This window comes from Anguilla anguilla, chromosome 18, assembly GCF_013347855.1.
Source record: "Anguilla anguilla isolate fAngAng1 chromosome 18, fAngAng1.pri, whole genome shotgun sequence".
NCBI classification, from domain to species: Eukaryota; Metazoa; Chordata; class Actinopteri; order Anguilliformes; family Anguillidae; genus Anguilla; species Anguilla anguilla.
Window position 1 is genome coordinate 4,748,923 of NC_049218.1, and position 27,010 is coordinate 4,775,932.

General features: G+C 49.3%; 1 protein-coding gene across 1 annotated transcript in view; it reads left to right on the plus strand.

Moving 5' to 3' along the window:
• ttc27 (tetratricopeptide repeat domain 27) overlaps positions 1–27,010 on the plus strand; it is a 97,245-nt gene that overhangs the window by 25,622 nt on the left and 44,613 nt on the right. The window contains exons 8-9 of the mRNA XM_035401156.1: positions 2,766–2,878; positions 9,264–9,330. Coding sequence (XP_035257047.1) covers positions 2,766–2,878; positions 9,264–9,330 — 180 coding nt within the window. The remainder of the gene's footprint in view (positions 1–2,765; positions 2,879–9,263; positions 9,331–27,010) is intronic.

Genomic DNA, 27,010 nt, shown 5'->3' on the forward strand with positions numbered 1-27,010 from the left:
TTGTGTTTCATTTACCGTCTACAGTCTACTGTATTTCATTTACTGTCTACAGTTTACTGTATTACTGTGTTTCATTTACCGTCTACAGTCTACTGTATTTCATTTATTGTCTACAGTTTACTGTATTACTGTGTTTCATTTACCGTCTACAGTCTACTGTATTTCATTTACTGTCTACAGTTTACTGTATTACTGTGTTTCATTTACCGTCTACAGTTTACTGTATTGCTGTGTTTCATTTACCGTCTACAGTCTACTGTATTTCATTTACCGTCTGCAGTTTACAGTATTACTGTGTTTCATTTACCGTCTGCAGTTTACAGTATTACTGTGTTTCATTTACCGTCTGCAGTTTACAGTATTACTGTGTTTCATTTACCGTCTACAGTTTACTGTATTGCTGTGTTTCATTTACCGTCTACAGTCTACTGTATTTCATTTACCGTCTGCAGTTTACAGTATTACTGTGTTTCATTTACCGTCTGCAGTTTACAGTATTACTGTGTTTCATTTACCGTCTGCAGTTTACAGTATTACTGTGTTTCATTTACCGTCTGCAGTTTACAGTATTACTGTGTTTCATTTACCGTCTGCAGTTTACAGTATTACTGTGTTTCATTTACCGTCTACAGTTTACTGTATTGCTGTGTTTCATTTACCGTCTACAGTCTACTGTATTTCATTTACCGTCTGCAGTTTACAGTATTACTGTGTTTCATTTACCGTCTGCAGTTTACAGTATTACTGTGTTTCATTTACCGTCTGCAGTTTACAGTATTACTGTATTTCACCCGCTATCCTCTGTCTGCTATGCTCACTTCTGAGGGAATAGCGGTGGGTATTAAATGGCGGTGTTTGGTCATTACTGCGGCAGCAGCTCGATGCGCTGCTGGTTCGCTTAGCCGTGCTGGGGGAGCGCAGCTTTGGGGGAGTGCAGCTTTGAACTACGCCTGTGGCCTGAGCGGCTGAACGCTGATTCTTATAAGTTCTATTTGGGATTTTGCCCCCCCCTGCTATTTAAGGCAGTTCCAGTTCAACATTTATGGCAATTAGCCAAAATAATCACATAAAGGCATGCCTGTTCCACTGTGTCTACTTCTTTCCCTGCCCCCAAGGAACTGTCTACAAATTGACACCCTCTTGTTATCTCGTAACTTCAAATACAGCATACAGAGTAGGTGGCTTATGACTATTAAAATTTGGAGGGGGGCGGGGGGGGGCTAAATCATTCTATTCCAGATTTTAATTGCCAAAATCCAGGCTTGAGAATAAAAAATACAGTTGATTCCATTCTTTATATCAGTCAGCCACACCATACAGTCATGGGTACTAAAATGTGACTTAGGATTTATAGTGTTTTATGACGTCAGAAACATTATGGAATCCAAAGAGAATGTTATTGCACGATCATATAATCTGAGAAGTTAAATCAGATATAAAACTTGGGAATTTTGTTTTAGAAATGGAGATTTATTAAGATTGGGAACAGATGGAACTGTTTGAAACGATGGCAAATAACTGTAATGTAATGATGAGTTGTAATTATGGCTGTTTTTTCAAGGGCCTTTTGGCTCTGAGTAAAATGATAAATATACTTTACTCTTGATTACTTTGTGTAAATAATAATGTGCTTAATTTGTGTAATTTAAATGTTTTACAGAAAATTGGAGCCAGCAAATGCATTTTTGAAATTTTTCATGAAAGAAGTCACAATTTTATTTCAAAATGTTAGAGTGCATATGGCAGGTTACTGGGCTTTAATGGTCAAGTCAACACTTCATCAACAGTTTGTCAGCGGACAATCTAGGTTTATAAAAAGGAATCCTTTTTGAAGTTTAAACACCCCCCCCCTTCTCCTGGCATAAATTTGATGCATGCCACTCCTGTTGGAAGTTCCCTATCTGGTAAAGGAAATGGCTGGTGAATCTCATCCCTCTTAAAGGCTCTGCTTTGCGGTGTTCAGTGTTTTTTTGGCCCTGCACCTGTCCCGCATATGCTGCCGATGACGTGGTCTGGCTCACGCGGCTCTTCATCGCTCGTATCCTGCGTCTGGGCTCGCACCGAGAAGCGCGTTCGACGCCAAGCGATTCACTGCAAGCCCCTTTTTTCTCTTTTTCTCTCCCGCGCTCTGCATAGGCTGGCATGACAGCACTTGGAGAGCAGGCCAGTCCCTTTCTGTTTAAGCTGACTGAGGAGTTTGCCCTGGAGGGCTTGTTTTTTTAAAAAAGAATTTCCATTCCATAAATGTGCTGGGAAAAAAAAAAAAAAAAAACTAAAAACAAACACTATTTGCACGCGTTTCGTGACACAAAATTTGTGAAGCTCGTGCGTGTGTGTGTGTCTGTGTGTACACACAGTGTAGCCTTTTCTCCTGAAATATTACAGTTGGAAAGAAAACAAAATGGCTTGGTGGGGTTCCAATTACAAAACAAGGTGTGAAGGCTCTTTTCCAGCTGGGGTGCGTGGGACAGGGACGGGGGTGGGGGGGGGAAGGGGGGTAGATGTGAGATGAGAGGAAGAAAGAGAAAGATGGGGGGCGGGCAGGGGGAACGTGTGCACTCTCTGTGCCAACAGGCCCAAACCTCATTAAACCAGGTGAATCTTCTGCTCAAGCAGATTTCCTTTCTGACGTGAAGGGAAGTGAAGCTCATTGGTCCTGGTGGGGGTGGTACCTGGAGTTGGCGCCCACTTGGCGGTGCGATGCATTCTGGGTCACGGTCGCCGGCTGAGCTGCTGTTGTGTTGTGTTTTGGCGCGCCCTTTAAGGACCACGACCTGGCCGACGACACGGTGCTGAACAGCGTCAGCCTGGCGGAGCCCGAGGAGCACCAGCCGCCGGACCTGAGCGCCGAGGAGCAGGCCGTCATCCTGGGAGTGTGGTGAGAGACCGCGCCCGCGCAGCGCGTAGCTACGCTACTGCTGATGCCTGCTCTGTCGCTACGCTCAGCTCAGCTCAGCTGCTAATGCCTGCTCTGTCGCTACGCTCAGCTCAGCTCAGCTGCTAATGCCTGCTCTGTCGCTACGCTCAGCTCAGCTCAACTGCTAATGCCTGCTCTGTCGCTAGCCTCAACTGCTAATGCCTGCTCTGTCGCTAGCCTTAACTGCTAATGCCTGCTCTGTCGCTAGCCTCAACTGCTAATGCCTGCTCTGTCGCTAGCCTCAACTGCTAATGCCTGCTCTGTCGCTAGCCTCAACTGCTAATGCCTGCTCTGTCGCTAGCCTCAACTGCTAATACCTGCTCTGTCGCTAGCCTCAACTGCTAATGCCTGCTCTGTCGCTAGCCTCAACTGCTAATGCCTGCTCTGTCGCTAGCCTTAACTGCTAATGCCTGCTCTGTGGCTACGCTACTGCTAATGTCTGCTCTGTGGCTACACTACTGCTAATGCCTGCTCTGTCGCTAGGTCAGTTGAATGTCGACCGTCAAGGCCTTGGGCCCTGAATACCATGGAGGGTCTCTGGTAACGACCCTGTCCCCTTCACCTCTAACTGGAAAGATGGTGTCTGCATGTCTGGGGCTCGCTGGCCCAAACACTTTATTATAAACAGTTTTCAGAAGGCTGCTTCTAGTGAGAGTGAAGAGTTCATTTTTTTAAGCTTGGTTGTCAGGGCCCAGGCCAGACGTTTTATGAGTATGGTTTCTGCAGTGCTTTTGCAACTGCCATTTCAACTGGAAAAGAGATTAATTAAAGCCAGTAAACAGTGAACCGGTGTGATATGTCTTTTCCCCTCCCTGATGTTTGGGCCTGACCGTTTTTTAAAATTAGTTAGCCGTACATGTACATATTTTCTCCCTGTTAGCAGTATATCATTGAACGCTATTGAATGGCAATTTTTTGTGAATGTGCGTACGCATGTGTGCATGGATGCGTGTGAGAACTTGAACTGTGGCATATCTTGTTACAGGCTGTAGTGTACCCTTTGAATTTTATTGTTTTATGTCGCCAACGCAAAAAAAAAGAGGAAAAACCATGGAAGTTGAATAATATTATTGATGGTGTTTTATTTTTATTTTTTTGGCTGAATTAGGGCTAGTTGAGTAAAATGCGTGGGGCGCCTTTTGCGTTACCTTGGTGATGTCTGGTGTGACATTCCTCAGCGAGAACATGGGATGCACACGGCCCCTCCCACCACCGGGCCAATCGACTTCACCCGCAGACACGGAAGAGCGGTCCAACATTCAAACGGGTCGCTGAGCTAGGTCGGCTGGCTCAACGGCCCTTTTTCAAAGGCACCCTGGGGTCGATAATTTATCCCCGGTCCCTAAGCGCAGGCCAAAAATGACTTTTGCCAAGTAAGATCTTATTGACCTGATCGGAAAAGCGCTCCCGTTTTGCTTGCTGCTGTTTGTTTGTTTGCTTGCTGTCCTCTAAAGCGGAAGCGCTGAGGTCGCATTTTAAATGGTCACGTTTTAAACTGTCATGTTTTAAACTGTCGCATTTTAAACGGTTGACGTTTTAAACGATTGACGTTTTACACGGTCATGTTTTAAACGGTCGCGTTTTTAAATAGTCCCATTTTTAAACTGTCGCATTTTAAACGGTCACGTTTTAAACGATCGGCGTTGCCAGCGCTCGAGGAGGGCGACTCGACGTAAGGAATTGTCCCCGTTCCCTCGTGCCATTAAAGGACTAAGCCCCAACGCGGGGAGTAATTAACAAACATAATTACACTGGACCGCCTGCCATCTAATTGAATTGACTAATTGCTCAAGATTGATTAGCTTCTGTCTTCGGGAAGACGATCACCGTCGTCGCCCCCGTCCCCCCCTCCCCCCCTCCACTCCAGCTGACAGTCAAGCGAAGTGAGAGTCGAGGCAGGACGCCTCTATCCTGTGTTGTTTTTTGTGTGGGCAAAAACCCTCTTTCCGGTGAGGTTGGCACCGTTTGAAATCGGGGAAGGGGCGTGTATTAAATGTTTGCTGTAAACAGGCACTCCCTCTGTGGTCCTGCCAGCTGTACAAAACCGCTGAGCCCAGATCTTTCCTAAATGGTGTTTATCTCCATCTGCAGCACCATGATGACATCTCTCTCTCTCTCCCACTACCTCTCTACCTCTCTCTCTCTTTACCTGTTCATCTACCTCTACCGTGACTCTACCTCTACCCATAACCTCTACCCTCCAGTCTTACTAAGTGCCCCCGTTGTCAGATGGGGTTCTTGTGCGTGTTCAGGGCTGAGGTGCGAGAGACGGGCTAAATGGCGGCCGTGGCCCCCCTGCGTTCCGCGGGGCTGGCAGCAAACGAGCGGGAAAAGCTGCCTGGCCCAGCACCCTGGGGGGTCCCCCCGATTTGATTAGTGGGGTTCCAGGGGTGGACGTGAAAGTCGAGCCGTTCCTCGCTGCTTGTGGTTTGGGGGCTTGTTTGCTGGTATACATCTTTTTTTTTTCCCCCAAGGTTTTCAAAACTTTTCCCAAGGAATTTGAGTGAGCAATTTTTTTTTGAGTGTACGGGGGGGGGAGGGGTTAAATTGTTCAAATTGACTAGCGTTTTCTGTAGTCCTTGGTTCCTAGCTGTAAAATACACTTTCAAGCAAAACTTTTTCTAACACCCCCCCCCCCACTCATTATAAACAGAAGTACAAAAAAAGCTAGTCAGTTCTGTGTGCAAATACAGTTTTCTTTCAGTTGTCTTTCCTTGTATGCGTTTGGGCATGACCCACCCCACTGATGTGCTGTCTTTGTGGCACATATCTCAGATCTTCACTGCCCCGTTGAGCTCGGGGAATGCAGCTCAGGCTGATCTCAGCTCCCTGACGATTGTTCCCCGGGAAACCAGAGAACTCCAGTGACATCACAGCCCCTTTTTGTGTAGTAGAAAAAACCAGATGGCAATGCAAATATGTACTGCTTTTTTTATTTTCTTCATTTTTTTTTAAACAGTAGTTGTAGTAGTGGTAGTAATGGTGGCCGTAGCAGTTAATTTTTCCGGAAGAACTGAACCACAAAGGTGGAAACTCCAGTTGCTTGGCTCCTGAGGCTCTGGCCAATCAGAATTGGCGAATTGGAATTTGCTTTTCCAGCAGACAGTGGCTCGTTTGGCTTTATCTAGAGTTGAATCTCGCACTCATTCATCGTGTTTTTGCGGCAAACTTCAGGTTTTCTGTATGAAATATCCAAGCACGTTTTCCGATGGACATTTCCCAAGCCAGACTGGGGCTGTTTCTTTCAGTCTTTAATTTGTCTTTTCTCTCATATTATTATTATTAGTCTGAAAGGCTCTTGTGAAACGTGATTGGTTGAGCTCCAGCCTGCTGCTAAGCTCAGGGGGAAATGTGCCTTGTTTATGTGCTGCTTGGGAAAGCTTAATTTAGGAAAAGACACAGTACGCGGCTTTTCTTGGAAACTCTGAAGATAAATGCAGTCTTTCAAGGAAAATGAGCGTTTTGTTGGATGTATCAGGCGCACTCTGCAGAGGCTAACGGCCGTAATAAAATAGATTGATAAAAATGCGTAGCGTGCCGAACTAGGCCTCAAACTTTATAGTTAATTTACTTTTTTTTTTTTCCATTGGATATATTGCTTGTGCTTACAAGAGCAGGCCAGATTCTTAAAACATCCAACATCCCAGACTGTTAGAGCAACACACAGATTGATTTTAAAGAGAAAGCTGAAGAGGTTTTGAATCTTAAACCTGAGGTTGACGCATGCAGAACTATGGCTGGCATGTACAAAATGGGCTGACGTGTTTGGTTTGACTGGTATGGCCAGGGCCACACAGTGATTTTGTGCTGCAGAAAAAGATTTTTTGGCACTTGCTGATTTGCATAACTCTCGTGCTTTGAAAGGTGAAGTATTGTTGTGTGTTTGCGTTCAGTTTGGATAATCAGGTGGCACTGCCTGGTTCAGGCTGCTGGCAGCTGTATTTACTTCATCCCCAAGGCTCTGAAATAATCCCTATTAGCCCTGAAATACCCCCTCCCCACTGCCCCTTACCCCCTGCCCCATGTCCCCTACCCCCCTACCCCCGGCCCCCTACCCCCTGCCCCATGTCCCCTACCCCTGGCCCCCCACCCAGTGGCCCATGTCCCCTACCCCCTGCCCCATGTCCCCTACCCCCGGCCCCCTACCCCCTGCCCCATGTCCCCTACCCCTGGCCCCCTACCCACTGCCCCCTTCTCCCTGCCCCCTCCCTCCACATTCGGGGGTGTGGAAAGATGCCCTCCCCGGCCCGTAACTGCCTGTCCTGTCCTAATGGGGGACATACCTCGAGTACTAGTTTAATAAAGCGCCTTGCAGAGTGTGCTGGGAGACTGCGGTCTGTTTTATTGTGTTGTAAATCTCCGTCTCGGGGAGTTGTGGTCTAGTCAGGAGACGCCTGTTTTCCTACTCTTCTCCCATCTGAGACCGGGCTCCCTCCCCTCCTCCCCACGTGGGCCATTTTTAAAAAATATTTTTTTAGCACGTTCTCCGAAGGGAACCGACGCGGGCCCCGGTCTCCAGGGTAACCTGGTCGGGTGGGCACTGAGATGTGGGCAGTGGGGTTGGCAGACTGGCCGGTGGCCAGTGCCCAAATTCCTGCACGTTTGCCGGAAAAAAGGATGAGGGTTCGACAGCGACTCCTCTACACCCGGCATTTGGCACGCTGGATGTGTTTTTGAGTGAAAGCGTCTGGGGCCGGTTTGCACCAGTCTCCCGCGTGAGGTTCTGACACATCGTTGCAGAGCTTAGCCCTGTCCTGTGTGCAGAGAGAACGGCACACACACACAGACACACACAGATACACACACACTTACACACACACACACATACACACGCTCACACACACTTACACACACACACACACACATACACACACACTTACACACACTCTTACACACACTCACACTCACACATACACACACACACACACACACACATACACTCTCTCTCTCTCTCACACACACACACACACACATACACTCTCTCACACACACACACACACACACACACATACACTCTCTTTCACACACACACACACACACACTCTCTCGCTCTCACACACACACACACACACACGCACACACAGACGTCATTGTGACTGGCGCTAAGCAGCCCGGTGGGTGGGTCCCGCCGAGACAGGAAGTCAGCCTGCATCACCCGGCGAGACAGGAAGTCAGCCTGCATCACCCGGCTAGCTGACAGGTGTAATTACAGACGGGACAGTCTCCCCCCTGGCCCGGCGGTGTTCTGTAGACAGCCTCAGTTTGTGAGGTTTCGCCCGTCTTACCGCCGGGCTTCTCTCGCCTCTCTGAGCTTGGGTCTGGTCATGTGACCCCCCTGGCGTCTCGGGTCTGGTCATGTGACCCCCTGGCGTCTCGGGTCTGGTCATGTGACCCCCTGGCGTCTCGGGTCTGGTCATGTGACCCCCCTGGCGTCTCTCTCGCAGTCACGGTGACTGTGTTCAGATGAGCTCGTCCTCAGCTCTGGCGACCAGAAGCAAGCGATTTTCCGTCTGTCAAGCAGCCGACGTCCGAGCCAAGATGGAACGACGAAAACGGGACGCCCTCCGTAAGCCACAAGGTCGTTTCGCCCCTCGGTCCCGCTTGCGAATTTCGGATCGATCGCAGCCGGCGTCACAGATTTCGTTGTGCCCAACGACACATATGTTGTGGCGTCGGCCTGTAGTTTTCCGCCACGCGTTAGAAACGCATTGGGGGGAAAAAAGAAGCAGCGGTTTGGAGAAAATGGCGCCAGACTCATTGGACGTTTGCAGGTGCGAATGGGCCCTTCGAGAGGCTGCTGAGCCTTTCCAATGTGCTCGGCGTCCTTGTTCAGCTGAGCGAAGTGCCTCAAAATTCCTCGGCGGAAAATCCAGATTGCGTAGATCAATTGCTTTCGCAGAAGATTGAGATGCGGGTCCTTTAACAGTCGTACCTGGGAGAAATAAAAGCCCTCTTTCTCTCCCTCTTGGAGTGGCTGGTTGAAATGCGCTACATGTCGACAGTTAGCGGTTGATTATGGGGATAGCACTTGACTGTGTGTGAATCAATAAAGACAAAATGTCATGAAAAGGGCAGGGGGCGTATGGTCAAGGGTCTGTTTCAGTGTTTTTCAGCAGAGTTTTTAAGTGGTTAATTTTAGTCGTTTACAGGCTAATGAGCGCACACGGCCTAAAGTGGTTGATTGAAGGGAAACCTCAAAGATCTTGATCCACAGACGTGGTCCTCCAGATATTGAATTTCCCCCCCCCCCTCCCCTGAAGTGTACAGCTCAAGTGCGGTGGAGTGGGGGGGGCAAGCCTTCTGCGTACCCTCAGCAGATTAACATGCATTTTTTCTGCTTATCCAGCACAGATTTCCAGAAGAACAACCCCGTCCACAAGCTGACAGATGAGGAAGTGCTTGCCTTCACATCCGTAAGTAGCAGCCCCCCCCCACCTTCGGCCCAACGCCATCTTGGATCCCCTCCCCCCTTCAGATCCATGTCTCTGCATCTTTTCTGGTTTCTGGTGGGAGGATCCACAGCCCCCCCCCTCCGGCTCCTGGCAGTGTGGCATGGATGAGGAACCGCGATGTGCTTAATGTAATACAGGTTTAATATGGAGAAACAGGGCGCACCTGCTCTCACCAGGAACCCCCCCCCCCCCCCACACTTCTGCTTCTGTCCCAGTACAGCAGCGCAGAGAGAGGGGCCTGTGGGAGTGGGTAATCCCTCATCAAGACCCCCTTTGAGAACCCGTCTGCCTTCCCCCCCCCACCTGTCTCACTCCCCGTACGGGGGGCTCAGGAATGTTTTTAGGCGCTCGGGACCAGCATTTCGGTCTCCCCCCTCCGCGCCTCGTCTCGTTCTCTGCCGGTGCGGTTTTTGGGCTTTAGAGCCGTGCCACCGGCGTCGGCTGGCCCGTCGCCGACGGTAACGACAGAAACCACGGGGGTGTTGGATACATATGTCCTCTGTATGACTGTCCTCACAATGTCACTGAAGGAGCTGGAGAGGGGCACAGCTGTGCCTCGGCTGCTCGTGTGCACAGCCAGCAGGTCTTTCTGTTTCGTCTGCTGGCGTGGCAGAAGCACAAGGGTGTGTGTGTGTGTGTTTGCACAAGTGAGTGCGTGTGTGTGCATACCTGTATGTCCTGTGTGTGTGTATGTGTGTGTGCGCGTGCCTGCGTGCATACCTGTATGTCCTGTGTGTATGTGTCTGTGTGTGTGTGTGTGTGTGTGTGTGTGTACTCCTGTGTTTGTGGGGCAGATGTCAGCTGGTGGAAGAGCACGGAGCTGGGTCACGGCTTCTTTCAGATCAGCTCCACATGGAGGCCATCTTAACCTCCCTCTCCCGCTGCAGTGTCAGCTGGGATACTTACTCCTCCTCCACGCAAACACACAGGAGGAGAAATATCCCTGGAGCTGAGCTGCTGCTTCAGACGAGCACAACGCCTCCATCTTGTCTTCAGAATCACAGGAGAGAAGCTTGCGTTGCTGAAATCTAAATAAACAATGAAATCCCTCCTGTCTTTTTGGCAGGGCCAAATGTGAATTTCATTTTTAGGTTTTCCCCCAGACATTGGCCTGTGGCGGTGGTCCTTTTGGGGATAAAGGTTTAAAAATAATAAAAGAAGACTTCACTATGAATTGTAATTTTTAGTCTCCCCTTGGCTTTAAATCAGAATCTTCCCGCTGAGCTTTAACGGCAGATTCGAAATCGTCAGCGATGTTTCACGGCGATAGCGCACGCGTGCTTTAATAAACCCAGATTTCTCCTGGGAAGGTCTGGAAGGTTCTCTCGTAGGGAGCCTCATAAGCAGCCGTGGTGCCCCCCCCTCCCCCCCCCCCCGCCCCCCCCGCGTGTCCCCCCTTCCCCCCCCCCCCCCCCCCCCCCACGTGAGCCGAGCTGCAGAACGGCTTCATCTCGCAGGTTCTGTGCTAATTAGCTGCAGCTCGGTGCTGGGAGTCACATGGGCGACTTTTGGGACGTGGGCGGACGGCTCGTGCTGGGGATCCCAACCGAAACGCCGCCGGGCCCCCCCCCGCCCCCCCTTCTCCCCGGGGGCAGCACCGCGTGGGCAGCGGTACGTGTTTTTAACCGTGAGCGCCATAGCGCACCCCACCACGCGCTCGCTCTTGACACGTTTTTATTTAATTCCAAAAAAATGACAAAGCGCCGCTGCGTCCAGTGTGTTGGGAGCCCCATCGGTTCGAGCTGTCGTAACGTCGTCTCGCGGTTTTCGCGGTAAATATCACGCCTTTCCGCGCGCTAGTTTAGCACGCTAAGTGCTTCGCTGGCTAAATTAGCCGCTGGAACTCCACAGGGGCATTCATAATTCATAAAGTTTCAACCCCCGGCATAAATAACACTCCCACAAGCGAGCATGTTAATATACATCTGTCTGTTTGCCTGTCTGTCCGTATGTCTGTATATGTATCTAGAGCAGCATGTGTGTACGCTGTTGCTCAACGTCTTACTCTTTTATATCTTTAATACTTACAGCGCACACTAGCTGTAATTCGCAGGTCTGTTGTTGGCTTCCCTTTTTTGTTTTTTTCCACCCTTGTAATTTATTGCTGTTTGCTTTCCATGTCAGAGCTCCTGAATCCATCTGCGTTCGTTACCAGTACTCTTCATCGCCTGTGTTTGGTTTTGTGGGGGAAATGGTTTCCAGTTCCTGTGCCATGATTGAAATGCGGCATCTTTATTTGGGGGACGGGGAGACAAAAAGGAAGAAAATGGCCAGACGCAGCTGCATTTTGGCGACGTTTCGAACATGTAGCGCCTTGTAGTGCCAGGTCAGTGTCACAAAAAGTCATAGATTTTTTTTTAGGAAATCCAGTATCTAACCTGGTTTGACGTGGGCTCAGACAAATTCAGGTGCGAACGCACATCGCGGAGGAAGAAGAAGAAGTGCGAGCGGCCGCGGTTGGAAGTCGAACGGAAGGCTGAGGGGGTGTAATTTTTTTCCGTTGGAGACGCTGAGCGCTCCTGAGAAACGCTTTCAGGAGTCAGCCGCCGCTCTTGTTGTTTTTCAGCGCCCCAGCGCTTGTTTGATTTTTAACGGGACGTCACCGAGGGTAACCCGACGCACCTCCTGACGACTTCGGCTTCGTCGGCTTCGCGGCGGCTCAGAGCGAGCAGACGATTTAAAAAAAAAAAAAAAAAAAAAAAAAAAAAAGTGATGGATGGGAAATTAAAGGAGAAGAAAGGAGTGTTTTTTCTTCTCTCTCTCCTCGAGCGAGGGTCTCTGCGGCCCTGACCGCTGGATTGGCACGGCCTTGGCCAGGCGCTGCGATGAAAGTCGGGTCCCTCTGGAAAAATAATCACCACTTTCCCCGCGGATCTGTGAATTAAACATCGCGTTTCCTGTGGCTGTGCGGCCACATATTTCAGCGTCTGCCGCTCCGCTGCTTGATTCCTGACTGCTGGGCGTGGGGGGGGGGGTGGAGGGGGGCCTGGGGGGTGCGCGGGCGTGCCTGTTTTCTGCGTCGCCGCCAGCAGACGTTGTTTACCCTGGCACGGGCCCGCTCCTCCTCCTCACGCTTCTTCTTCTGGAGAGGCGCGTTTTTTCGGGGAAAGGCGGGTGTGTTTTAACGGGCCCCGTAGTGCCAGCCCTCGTCTGGGACCCACTTCCCTCCGACTCCTTCCCCGGCCACTCGGGATTCAATAAAATAACGACAAAAATATATATAAAAAACGGCTCACGTAATGTTTAACGGCGATCTTCCTCACATCCAAGCGGGCAGTTAGAAGGAAATAATTTTTTTTTTCTTTAAATGGTCTTTTTTTTTCTTTTTTAAACATTTTTTTAAATGCCAACCAGATCGCTCTGGCTGTGTGCTTATTGCTGCGGCATGTAGCTGATTTGAAAGGTCCTCCGTCCCCCTTATTTATTTATTTATTTATTATTTATTTGTAACTGTCACAGAAGAGTTGAAAGGTGTGAAATCGCCCTGCTCCCTAAACCTCGTGTCAGGAACTGCACGGTCCGGCGAGAATGAGGCGCTAATTAGATTTCGCGTGCCTCTGGGGCTTACCTCTGCGTCTATAATCCCGGTCCCTCAGCCTAGCAGCGCTGGCTTGAAGTCCAAAAAAAAATCGGGTCTTAGGCCTTCTGATTTTGGCCTTCTGAGAGTACGCCCAACTGCCACGGCGCTGGTGCCAGGGGTGGTGCCCACATGCGGAGGCAACTGCCAGCCTGGAAACGTCAAAAGATGGCAAAACAAACTAGCCCTCTCCCAGATGTGTCAAGCTGAAGTGCCCCAGAAGCTTTTGGATGATAAAATTGAAGGAATTTAGGATACAATTAATTTTGAATCCACAATGTGTGTGTGGAAGGTTTCTGCAGTCCCTTAGCATTTCAGGATGAGCCTGCAGAGGGCCGTAGCCTGCAGGTGTGAGCGCTGTACTGTACGGCTGAGCACCAGCTCATGTGAGCTCGGGGGGAAACAATGGCTTTCTTGTGCTGCCAGACCCCCCCCCCCCCTTAATGCTCGAGCCAGATACTGCACTCAATGCTGTTTCATATTTAAACGTGGGGGTTGGACATCTCATTTTATGGGATTGAGCGTGTCCAAGAATAACCTGTCCACTGGTCCATAACAGAGGAGGGAGAATCATAATTCATGAGAGGCCACCTTCTTCAGATGAGGCTCCCCCCACCCCCCCACCCCCCTCCCCCCCTCCCCGGGCGGAGGAGGTGGGGACGGGGATGGTGGTAAACGATAGCCCAGCTGAGCTAGCACTTCTTCAGGAATTAAATGGCAGCCATTTCGCCGCCTGGTCCTCCCCCCCCCCCCCCCCCAGGCATGAAATTGTTCTTTAAAATAAAGATTTTTATGAGGGGGGTGAAAAAAAATAAAAAGGAATGGCTTGGTTTACATTAATTCATAACAACTCTGTGAGGATCTGTGGAGGCCTTGTCTTCGCAGGATCGTAGCGAAATGTGTAATTTATGACCTCGCAGCCGCTACGTGCTGGCGCTTGAGCATAAGGAACCAGAATGCGTTTTACGAGTGCAAAATCGCTTAACGATCAGCAGAATATCTATTTTTTGAGTCTGTAGAAATATTCTCCGTCTTCGGCACAAGTTTCTCAGGGAATATTCGGCATAGATTTTTTACGCATTTATATTTTAATAAATGGAGCCAAAATCCTTTTATTGAAATTGAGGTATTCAAAGGGGAGTCTTCGGAGGACGTCGTACCTAAGAAGGTGTACCGTACGTGGTCATGGTAACAAAAAAAAACATAAAAAGGTCTATCGATTTTTCCATGCATTTATAAACTTCAGGGTTGCATGAAATCTATATCTGTACCTGTTATATTTGAAATGGCATATAAATCTCAATAATTGTATTTTGATGCTGTCAGGGCATGGTTCCCTATATCTTTTGGTGTGACAGTATTTCATTGGATTAATGCAGTGAGGGGCCTCATGAATCTGTAATGGTTTCGTAAGGGCTCTGTTGGGGGGGGTGTGTGGAACACTGCACATCCCTTTTTTCAGCTTCCCTCCAGGTCCCCGGAAGCTTAAAAAAAATAAATAAATAAAATAACGGATCGGTGTAAAAGTCTGGCAGTTACGTCACCCGATGACATCACAAGTTCGGGCGTCAGGCCTGGAGACGATACACAAGCAGTCCTAACTTTGACTCCGGACACACGGAGCAGCATCATTTCTCAAACCCCCCCCCCCACCACCTCTGCCCCCACCCCCCATTTTTCCTCTAGTCAGCACTTCTTATCTCGCCATGGCAACCACGCGCCACCCCATGGGCGTGTCCCTGCTCGTGTCAGCAGTTTGTTTCCTGTTATTGTTGCGCTGGGCAGCTTGAGTTACGGACTGAGCGGCGTCTTTTATTTTCCCACAATTAGAACAATGATGGAGGGGGAGGGCCCTGATCGCCGCTTCAGATTTATTTGGCGCTGGGTCGTTTTTTTTTTTTTGTTTTTTTTTTTGTCGTTGTGAATCATCTGAAGCCTGCGTGAAGGGGGAAGGGGGGAGGGGGGGGGGGGTGTTGATCATCTGGCTAACGAGGCTAGCCGAGCGCAGCGAACTCCCAACTTTCAGTGCGCCAAATAAAAAAAAGAACAGCCAGGCTGGAGAAATAAGTACATCCATCCATCCATCCATCCATCCTCTAATCCGCTTAATCCTGGTCAGGGTCGCGGTGGCAAAGCACAGTCAGGCGGAAACGTTGTTCCTGCTTTTTGCTGGTGTACAGTCGGTTGACCTTTAAGTGCTGTTGTGAACTACATAAAACATAATGGAATTGGAGGACTCCGAAGATGGGACAGGTTAAAAAAAGGGCCAGGCTGGAGAAACAAGTACAGTCAGGCAGAAACGCTGTTCCTGCTTTCTGCTGGTGTACAGTTGGTTGACCTTTATTTTTTTTTAAGTGCTGTTGGGAACTACATAAAACATAAAGGAATAGGAGGAATCAAAAGATGGGACAGGTTAAAAGAACAGAACAAATTACCGTCCCATTGCAGTAGGCCTAGTGCATCTGTGAAATAGAGTTTGTATCCATGAATGGCCTACAGGAGCTGTTAAGAATCTACAGCAGCTCGAACCTTAGGACGCCTTTCTGTGGTGGCAGCACGATCTTAACATACAAAAAAATAATTTGATGTTCATTGACTGTTTGTGTTTAAAACGTATTTCAGTTAATGGGACACCAAAACCCTTCCTATTCATTCATTAATTCATTCATTCATTCATTCATTCATTCATTTTAATGGAGACGCAAAGGAAGTGACCGTAAGGTTGTTTACCACAGCTGGCAATGATGTATTCATTCACAACAGCATAAGTACAGACTTACACGTGTGTATATGGACATGTGGACATATTACCCTCTTCTTCAGGTGTGTTGTTCGGACAGGGGTGGGGTGGGTGGGTGGGAAATTGCTTGAAGATCACATCTTCATTTTCATGATCTTGAACCATTTCCGTGCCATAGAACAAACAAGTAAAGCATCCCCCCCCCCCCCCCACCCCCCCCCCCTCCAAACATCAAACCTGAAGCGGTGGGTAAGTAATATGTCCAGACAGTTTTCTGGTTGGGGAGGCCTTGGAATGAACAGATGGAGGAAAAAAAAAGAGATGATTTGCTTTTTTTATCGTATTGCAGCTTCGCTCGGCGTTCGCGATCGAGCCAACCCGAGCGGCTCTTCTTTCCACATCGTTCCAGCGGGCCTAAACGGCTCCCCTTCGAGATGCTAAATGTGTGAAAACCCGCTTCAGCTGAGAGGTAATTAGCGCAGTAAAAAGCTTGACACCACGTTTTGTAAAAACTCTCAATAGCGCAGTAATATCGATTTTTTTCGAAAACGGAGGAATATGGAGTTAATTAAGTGCAAGCTGCCGCTGGATCGTTTGGGACTTCGTCTTTGGTGATGGACACGCTGATGGCGTTCTCACGGTAACGGATTGCGTTGGCAGGAGAGGGATCGGAGTGCCTGGCTCTGTTCCACTCAGACCTGGGTTCAAATACGTGTTTGTTTTGGATTCAAATACTTTTCTGTGCTCTGTTGCTCTTGCCTGGTGTAATTGAGCCTGCCAATATGACCAGAAGGTAGGGGTTTGCAGTGTTTGAGGAGTATTTCATTGATTCCAATACACCAGACAAGATCAGTAAAGCGTAGAAAACGTATTTGACTTCAAAACAAATGCGTGTTTGACCCGAGCCTTGTTCCACTGCTGCTCAGAAGGCCAGTCGCTGCTGAACCGTGTCCGCGGTCCGCGATGTTGACATGGCCGTCAGCATGACTAAGCTGGCTTTAGCGGGCCTGTCAGGTGTGGCTTTCCACCGTCAGTTTGCCAGACAAAATTGACGCTAGGAAAAGGGATGTTGGTGGCGGGATGGGGTGGGGTAGGGAGGTTTTTCTTGGGAATTTCGAGGGGATGTGAGTGTTTTCTGAGCGGATTGTGCTCAGCATTGGTGCCCTGGGACGTGTGGGAGTGGCGTCCTGTCCTCCTGGTGTTCAGGACAGCGGAGTTGTGGGATCGTGTTTGGCGGTTTTGGGGGAGGGGGTGCGATTTGAGGAAGACACACCTGAAACCCTAACCTAACCCTTTCCTCTTCGTTGGCCCCTAAAAAAAAAGAGCTCTTGATTGATTTGTTGTACCCGCGTGAACAAGGACAGGATTCTGGATTCTGCTTGCTCTGCTTAAATTTCGTAACAGAATCCAACGGTGAGTGATGAGTGGAGAAAGAACTCATCAAGATTTGATTACGGTTAAAATCAAGATTGAATGAATAGCCCTTTTTTTTAAATGAAAAGAACTTTGGTTTTTTTGTAACTGTACGGGGTAGAATTGCATTATTGTTGATGTCATGTCTCCATATCGATAGAAAGAGGGAGAGAGAGTGACATTTATCAAGGTTTCCGTTTTCTAGCCCAGAAATATTTGTGGTGTCTATTTATGGTATTCCATTGTCCAGTTGATAAAGACAGTGCACTTCCCTGAGATTAATTCTACTTCTCTTATGTGCGTCTATTCTTGTGCATTGAATCACACACGAGAGAGAATTCACTTATTATACGTGCACATCCTGCCTGACAGCGAAAGTTCAGATGGAACTACCAAAAACATCTAAATCGATCTTCATCGTTTATGAATCTGGCTTTCCAAAAATTGGTCTTGAAAGTTGAAAGTGTGTTTTTTACATTTTTTTTGTTGTTCCCCCGCCCGCTCCATAGCGCCGCCCTGCTGGTCACACGAGCAGGCATCTTCCCAGCCTACATGTGGATCCAGGAATCTGCAGGCTGGTTAGATGGTTGTCGTGCGGCTGGGCTCACGTCTCTGCGGCAGTGTGTCCTGGCGACGGTCGGCGTCCCTTGGCCTTGCCGTCAGTAGTACTGATGGTAGTACGCATTTCCCTCTCTGCAAACTGCTCTGTCCGGAAATGGCTCTCATTTTCTGCCTCGCATTAATGTTAATTATGGCCTTTGAAAAGAACTGTACCTATTGACATTTTCCAGGGTATTATTCTTAATCTGTAGGGCACTGTACAGTAACTCTCCCGATTCAGCCTTTTTTTTTTTCTTTTTTCTTTTTTCTTTTCCATCCGTCGACATACGAGGCTAATGCTTTAATTTGGGGGTGCAACGTACAGTTCATTAACGGCAAATCAAATTAGCAAGGTTTTAATGAGCAGATTTAAGGGCGAACTGGAAGGGCTGGGAGAGAGAATCACATGCGCTCAACCGGAGTGACAGGCTAAGTGCAGTATCTCGCTGGATTAATGATGACTGTGTTGTTTTGTATTTTTCATTGTAAGGGGAATTAGGATGGCTCTGCTTGCCGAAGCCTCCCCTGGCCCGCCCTGCCTCTTTATTTTGGGTGCTCTCGCCCCTAAAGCACTCGTCTGTTAATGGTGCCAGACGGGGGACAGCTTGTTGAGTAATGGAGCTTAGACACCCACTTCTGCGGCTGTTTTTAGTGTCACTCCCTACACCACCACTCCACTCCAGTAGCTGCTCTTGTGCAAAATAAATCGTCTTTGTGAGATCTGCTCCCACACTTTGATCTTTACAAACCAACCAGATAACTTTTTAAAAGATGACTTTATGATGTTTGTTAGTTTCCTGCCCCTTGCCCAATGCATGCTGGGATAGGCTCCAGCATCCCCCATGACCCTGCCCAGGATAAACGCGTACAGATGATGGATGGATGGATATTTGTTTGTGGCAACGATGCCTCTAGACTGTTCTTCACTTCTTTCTCCCTTGTGTGTATCAAACATTGTGTGGCGTCAGATCGTTTTCTTTGGTGAAATATTTGGTGAGCTCCATTTTAGAGAAGGCTAGCTGCATCTGTTTAGCGCTGCGGTGGCTCGCTGTTGCATTATGGGCCGGCGGAGCTTGTGCTGTGCTCATGGGGCTTGTAGTGCCGGACGGCAGGGAGTGAAAGAGAAGGCCAACGCTACTGACGTCACGCTCATCCGGTCTGCTTTCTGCGGAAAACGCGCATAATCTGCTGGTGGTTTCCTGGTGAGAACCCCCCCCCCGCACTGCCGCCGCCGCCCACCCCCCACCCTCCCGCTCCGGGACCTCTCACAGGAAGGAAACGCCAGGGGTTCACAGGGCGCTTATCTTTGCATTTCTGCACTGGGTGGGGGCTCGGCTCATGACCCAGAAGGGTTAGTGGTTTGAATCCCATGGGTAGGCGGAGGGAGGAGGGGGGGGGGGCATTCCTAGTAAGAAGTCCTTGAGCCGGGGCACTTACTGTAGCCAGAATGGCTTCTGCGTTAAGATTTGTAGGCCATCCTAGATGGAGAACGCCTGCTGGAGGAAGTACTACTGTAAGTAATGTGGTTTAATGCGTTGCCTCGGAAACAATCGCCTGGGAAACAGTCGCCTGGGGTCCTCGAGTAATTCACCGGCCTCCTCCTCCTCCTCCTCCTCCTCCTCCCCGGTTGGCCATCGTGCCATCAGATCAATAAGGGAAATTAAGAATGCGGCCGTGCCATTTCACATCATAAAAAACACCGGAGTTATGCGGGGGAGCTCGGATGCATTGAGCTCCTAACAGCAGCTGTAAATTAAGAAAAGGTCCTCCTCCATTGTTTTTGTTCCCGTGGAAGGGAGACCTTGTCCCCCTCCCTGAGAACCTCCTCCTTAATCGGGTTTCTGTTGTGGGAGAGCCTGGTGCTCACAGACCACTCTGCTCGGTCACTGTAGATGGAAAATCGATGGTTGGATCTTCAAGTATTTTTAGTAATTTGTTTTATCAAGGGGACTCGTTGAAGCAGGAATATTTTTCCAGGGGAGCCCCCTGGCCACAAACCTTGGAAGTGGCCATGAGGTTTGAGTGGTGGATCTTTGAGCTAACCCCCCCCCATGCGCCCCCCCCCCCCATGCATGTGTTCCTGCTTCCTAAACCGGAGCAGCAGTCCTGTTCAGCGAGCTCAGCCTATAGCACGAATCCTTCTGATGCAAGAGTGGATGCCTGAATGCTGGAGGCTGTTAGCTGGACGCTTGTCCAACTACATAGCTCAGGCGGTAAGAGCGGTTGTCTGGCAGTCGGAGGGTTGCCGGTTCGATCCCCCGCCCTGGGCGTGTCGAAGTGTCCCTGAGCAAGTCACCTGACCCCTAGTTGCTCCCAACGAGCTGATTGGTACCTTGCATGGCAGGCTTTCAACGTTGGTGTGTGTGTGTGAATGGGTGAATGAGAGGCATCAATTGTAAAGCGCTTTGGATAAAAGCGCTATATAAATGCAGTCCATTTACCATTTTGTTAACCCCTCGGTTGAAGTTCATGTAATGACCGGAGGATTTGAGGTCCCCCCCCCCCCCGCCCCCCACCCAAATGTGCAGGCCTTGGCCAGACCTTACCCTGGAAGTCCCGCAGAAAGTCTGCGGGGGCAGACAGAAGAACGACGAGTGAGGCTAATATACTGCAGCGGCGTTTATGTGGCCTTCCCCCCATAAATCTCCTGGTTTCCTTCAGAGACTGATGCCTTAACCAGAGCGCACTTCTCATGTTTTTTTTTATTTTTTATTTTTTTAAAGGTATTTAAAAAAAAAAAAAAATGCTTTTCAAAACGATAGGCTTTATTTGGAGATCTGTTAGTTTATGTTGAGGTCTCGGATTGGGGTGGGGGGAGTGGGGGGGGGGGTCGGGGAGGCTGAGACGTATTTGCATATTTTATTTATTATGCCTTATTCTTGTAGCAGAATGTTTAGTGCGGATGAAAGTTGTTTTAAATGAGTCGCCTGAAGCATTTTTGTTTCTCAGGCCTGTTTTTGCTGCCGTTTCTTGACTGTTATGGAAGAATTTTAAAGAAACCCATCTACCAGTTTATTTTGCTTGTCTTGTTTTTTTTCTTTAATTTGCTAATAAATTTTTAGTTCCTGACCCTCTCACAGTGCACACAGCACACATACCTAAATCCACAAGTAGGCTCGTTCTGCAAGGATAAGTTCTCCCATCTAAATTGTTGTCTGGACTTTGAAACTAAACAGTCCTGCTGCTTGGTCTTCTCTTCGAGGACGTCAAATCAACATTTAAATAAGACTTTTTTAAAAAAGGCAGCAAACGGGTGAGAAATGAAGGGTTGTCAGAGCTGACAGTCTTGTCTCTCTGGATTAGACGGTGATGGCTGGAGAGGGGGGGGGGGCGTGCGGGGGCGGGGTACTCTGTATTGAATCATGCCGCTGCAATTGATGCCTCTCATTCGCCCATTCACACACACACACACACTCACACACCAATGGTGAAAGGCTGCCATGCAAGGTACCAGTCAGCTCGTTGGGAGAAACTAGGGGTTAGGTGTCTTGCTCGGGGACACTTTGACACGCCCAGGGCGGGGGATCGAACCGGCAACCCTCCGACTGCCAGACAAACGCTCTTACCTCCTGAGCTATGTCACCTCCGTCCCGCACCCAGGTGGGGGCACCCTAATAAAACCAGAGGGGCCATCTGCTTCAGACGTGAAACCCACGGGTTCCCCCGACCCACAGGAGCCTTGCGTTTCCAAATCTGCCCCCCCCTCCTCCCCCCGCCCAGTGCACGCTCCCTCCCGGTTAGCGTCCCTTTTGCCACAAACCGAATGTCGAAAACGGCGTTATCATAGCTGTCACCCGCTGTTAATATTCACTAGGCCAGCGTGTGTCTCCAGGAGGGGGGCGTGTGTCCAGGAGACTTGGGGGGAGAGGACATATTGATGTATTCCATCTGATGAACGGGTCCAGTCGCAGCCCGAAATCTCCTTGACCCCCCGTATTCCTCCTCTTCCAGTCCATTGCATCGATTCGTCACGATTATGTGACAGAAGGTGACACTTTAAACTTTCCTTTTTTAAAAAATTTTTTTTTGGTTTTTTAAACGGAGCAGGGGGCCAGAAGAGGGGCTCGGCTCACGCCACTGAAAACACGTTTCGGGTCCAAGCCGTGTGGTCGGTTAAAATATATACTGCCTCCTGTGGCTCTCCCCTTTTAAATGAGGTTGGGTCGCGGCATTTTTGTCAAATTTGTGATCCGCATTTAAAAAGGGAAAAATGTTTCAAAGGAACTCATTTTTTTCAAATAGCCAAAAAGTCTTGAGTAATATTTTACTTGGCATTTATATAAAACTTTTTTTTGTGTTTAAACATTACTATTCATATTTGATGGAAAAATATGTATGTGAGGAATCGGAAAATGAGAAGTTAGAGTGTAACCAGTCAAATTTGAGGCTCTGCCTCAGTTCCTTGTGTGTGTGTGTGTGTGTGTGTGTGTGTGTGTGTGTGTGTGTGTGAGAGAGTGTGAGAGTGTGAGAGTGAGAGAGAGAGAGAGAGAGAGAGACACTGGCTGTGCTGTAACCACGTTCCTATGCAGCCTGTATGCTGTAAAAGAGTCACAGCTCTCCTGTAGTACTACTGTAGTACCTTCAGGTCTAAGTGCGTAACACACTGGCTGCTCTCTCGCTGTCCACCCCCCCCCCTCCCCGATGCCCCCCCCCACACCACCAGGTGCTGGGACAGGGCGCGGTGCAGCTGCTGTGCCAAACCCATTTTAATTAAGGTAATAAGCGACGCGATTCGAGCCACCGAGCAAAGCCCATTTCATCTACGGCGTTCCCTTCTCTTTCAGACCCCCCCGGCCCCCCATCTCCCGCCCCGCCCCCATCTATCAGCACCGCACACCGGCCTGGGCCTGGCCACGGGTCCTGCATGTTTAATTTCCTTTCCGACAGGTGCCTCGGAACGGGGCGGGCCGGGGACCTGGTCCTATTTAAGCGCGATGGATCTTAATTTAAAACCACGGCAGCATCCCCTCCACTCTCCCCATCCCCCCCCCCCCCCCACGGTCGGCCTCTGGCCTCTTTAATTCTCCATTAGTTCACCCTTTTTCGCAGGTTGATTAGACGTAACTGTCTGCGCAAATGCATCGGAGGGAAGGATTGATTTTCTCCTTATTCTTTTTAACTACACTTTCCTGAAGTTTTCCTCAAGTTAGTGTCACACTTTTTTTTTAGGGTTGAAACTCCTGATTTTTAGGGAGTCAGTCATTCAGGAACGGATGGCGGTTTGGACTAGCGAATAAACAAAATGGCTCCCGCGTCCGCGAGTCGTCGTTAGAAGTCCACGGTGATGTACGCGGCGTCTGGGCCCTGCGGAAATCGTTTGCGGCGATTCGGTGGTTTCTCCTGGACGCGCTGTCGTTTATGTAGACCCCCTGTCCGAGCGAGCCGACGCTTTGTGATGGATGGATGGATGGATGGATGGATGGATGAGTGGATGGATGGATGGATGGATGGATGGATGAGTGAACGGTCGTCGGCTGAACGGAGTCCGCCTGACTTCTGAAGCTCCGCCCTGCCAGACAGAGTGAATCACGGCAGCCCTTCACTTCTGCTACCGTTGCGGTCGGCGCTTAAAAAAAAAAAAAAAATAAAATAAATTTTTTAAATGCTGGTGGAGCTGCAGCTCTTTTTTTAACGGTAGGGCATTTTAATAGTGAGGGTCACAATGTATGTCTGCTGGATGGAACCGGCTCCATTAAAGCCACAGATCTCTGAGCTTTTTCCTTTCTTCTTTTTTTAACCCTTTAGAGCCACATTGTGTGTTTCCGTTTCTTTTTTTTGCTGAAAATCAATGCCTATTGACTTGGCATGTGATTGGTTATGTACCAATAAGAATTTAAAAAAAAAAACACTTTTCTGCCTCTTATTTTTTTTCAAATAAGAATGGACTTGCTCCAAAGAAAGAAAAAATCTATAAAACACATTATTGTAAAGCAAGCTGAAAATCTATGAGAGGTCTCCTTTAAGTCAGTGAAATTCTTCAGTTGAATTTTTTTTAGTTTTCCCCCTGCTTGCCCTCTCTATATTACTGCACTGCTGACAGATCAGAGGTGTCCGTGTCGCTGTGCTGGGACCGGTTGAATGGAGATAACATCATTTTGGAGACTTAAATTTTTTTTTTTTTTAAAAACCTCATGACCTTTTTTCAAATTCCTCAGTACCTGCATCATATCTGAAAATACAGTCAGGATCGTGATGATGCAGGTTTCTCCCCTTGGCATGGTTCTGGCTTTGTGATCTGATTTGCTTTGTATTGCGAGAAAGAAAAAAGAAAGGGAAAAAAAACAAAAAACGAAACAGGAATTCCCTGCTGGGGCTAGTCCTCCTTTGGCCGGAAGGTAAACTCTGTGGTTTGTGTTGTGGTGCTTCTTCAGAACTGCTGAGTCTTTGTGTTTTTCTCCTCCTTCGGAGTCTTTGAACCTGGGATACCAGAGACGTGACTAAAGGGCAGCCAGCGTGCTGATTGGTGGGTAGAGACGCGACTAAACGGCAGCCAGCGTGCTGATTGGTGGGAGACGACCCATCCAATCCCAGCTCATAAAACTTGAATTACATTTAAAAATATCCCTCGTTGTCGGTTGTGTAGCGTTGTGTGTCGCGTTGTGTCTCATTGGCAGGCAGGGAGTTTCTGCCCATGTTTTTTTTTGCGTGGTAAATCCTCAGCTTATTAACCGTGCGTGATCTAAATAAGTAAACACACCGCTTATGTGCGTATAGGATTACATAATTATGTGAAGCAATGCTGTGCAGCTCATGTGACAGCGTGTACCCGTCCCTGCGTCGAAGGCTGGCGTCCTGAGAGCGTGATCTGACGGCGTTTGACATGGCGGGTGTGACAGGGGAAGGGGGATTACCGCGGTTTTTCCGCCAACGTGATAAAGTTTTCTCCCGCTAGCCCCAGCGGAGTCGCTGGAAACGGTCGCTCGGTGGCGGTAATGGGGTCTCCCCCGCGTCATTGGTAAGGGCTAATAAGATAAAAGTGTCTGGGCTCTTTTTTATTTTTTCTTGTTTTTTTTATCCCCGCAGATGTGACAGCCCCTGTTGATTACATCACTCAATAACCGCCAAATTAAATCACGGTTTGGTTCCGCCATGATTTGTGTCGCGCCGATGTCTGCTCCCTTCCTGAGCGAGAGCAGCATCATCGCACACACAAAAAAAAAATGTTTCCACACGTGCTGGTGGAGGTGGTGTTGCCATAGAGATGCAGATTTGAGGATGGGGAGGGGGGGGGTGGGGGAGGGGGGGAGGGGGAGCGAGTGGCAGGCTGCCATTTTGAATAATACTCCATTGCCAGCCCCCAGAGAGGAAGTGTTGCTCTGTGATAAGGATCTCTCTCGACTTGGCCTGGAAGTGCATGAATACAGAGACATAACATGAGAAGGGAAGGAAAAAAAACATGGTGAATAGTTATTTTTTTGGGGGGGGGGGTGCGTGGCAGGGGGTTGCCTCCGTCTGTCCTTTTGTGTTGCCCTCTGGCTTGGTGAAGTGGTGTCTCGCTTCGCACCTGCGTAGCAAAGCAGCGAAAATCCTTCTGTAATCTCCCGGTCTCCGGTTACATCCACACATTTATTTTGGCAAAAAAAAAAAACAGAGAGGTTATCTGAGCTGAGGCCTGGTATTCCAGCGCATGCACGGGTTCGGTTTGCTGCTAATTTGTCTGATTTTTATCAGGCTGCGTGTTCAGACGGGGCCCGCGGGCCTGATCCGGGCGGCTGGAGGGGGGAGGCCGCTCCGATTCGGCGTGCGAAGGAGCCCGTGGCGTGTGTGAGAAACTAAACGAAACATTTCACCCCACCGGGGGAAGTGTCTCCTCATTCCTGAAAGCGTTAAATTTAATTTAAATTAAAGCAGATGATTGCACAGTTATCTCAGCTCACCTGGTTTCTTGGATCTGAACGTATCGTTGATTTTAAGGTTAAAAACAAAAGCCAGCGGACCCTGTAGCTTTCCAGCACCTGGATTGATGAGCTCTGATGGTGGAACTTCCACACGCACACTGGCCCTGTGGCCTTAGGTCTACTGTGTGAGGGATCACATCCCTTCCCGCACCAATGCGTGTGCCCTCCCTGAGGCAATGAGGCACGTCCTGTCTCCTGTACCGTCGGGGTGGAGCTACGGGAAGAGTCCGGTCATCGCTGTCTGTTTGGGGACGAGCCCTTTTCTTCCGAACGGAAGGCCGTCGGTGGAAGAGAGAAGCCATTTGAGAGTTGAGGGTTGCGTTTCAAATGGGAAAACCTTTGACCTTTTTTTTTTTTGTGATGAACAGCTGCCGGAGAATGAAGTCATGACATGGTCATGTCTCCTTCCTCAGAACCAGCTCAGGGCTGGGAGAGGAGGTTTTTTTTGGGGTTGGGGGGGTGCGGAGGACGTATGGGAGGGTTGTTTTTCTAAGCATGCGAGAGGATGGCTCTCCATGTCTGCAGTGCCGCTGTGGTCGGCCATTCCAGTGGGAGGAATCCAGACAGGACTTCCATAAATCAGTCAGGCCGCTCAGGGAAGGAGGGGGAGGGGGGTATGGGGGGAGAGGGTGGTGTGGGGGGGGGGGTGCTTTGGGGAAGGCCCTCTCTGATCAGACCAGCATGTGTGGAGTCAGGAAGCGGGCCCTTGTCCTCGGGGCCGGTGGAGGGGCCCCTGGAGGGCCCGGGGGGGGCATTGCGCTAACGCGCTAGCTCGTTAGCTCACTTCCTGCCGGCCCCGTCTGGCTCTGTTGTGCTTGGGAGGGGCCGTGAGCTGCGCAGACAGCGGGGGGACCTGCGCTGTAAATTAGCACACCGCCTCCGTCAGCCAGCGGTGAGGGTCTCCCCCGACGTCTCCACTCCGTGTGTGTGTGCGTGCGTGCGTGCGTGTGTGTGTGTGTGTGTGTGTGTGTGCGTACTATAGCCCTAGAAGACAATGCAAGAATGGAGACTTCAGTTTTATTTAAATTTTTTTAGCCGCTCAAAAATTGTCCGCCATTTTGCTTTTGTTTCGTTTCTGTTCCCTTCTTGCAGTTCTGATGGATCCATGTCGTGTGAGAATGTAGACACACCTGGGCTCTGAGAATGCAGAGTTACGCATTAAATGCAGCCCACAGACTTCTGATTCTGATTCGGCAAACACCCTATTTCCTTTCCGATCCCTCTGCCCCCCCCCCCCCCCCCCCCCCCCAGTGTCGAAGCCCTGACGGTTATGTGCCATAGAGGTGAACTCACTGAGCCAACAAGGTTGAGCAGTATTGGTTTGCCTCAGGCCTAGCCAGCCTTGGACAGACATGACCTCAGTCACACGACCTCAGTCACACGTGCAGGTAGCAGAGAGGGTCCCTCTGGCCG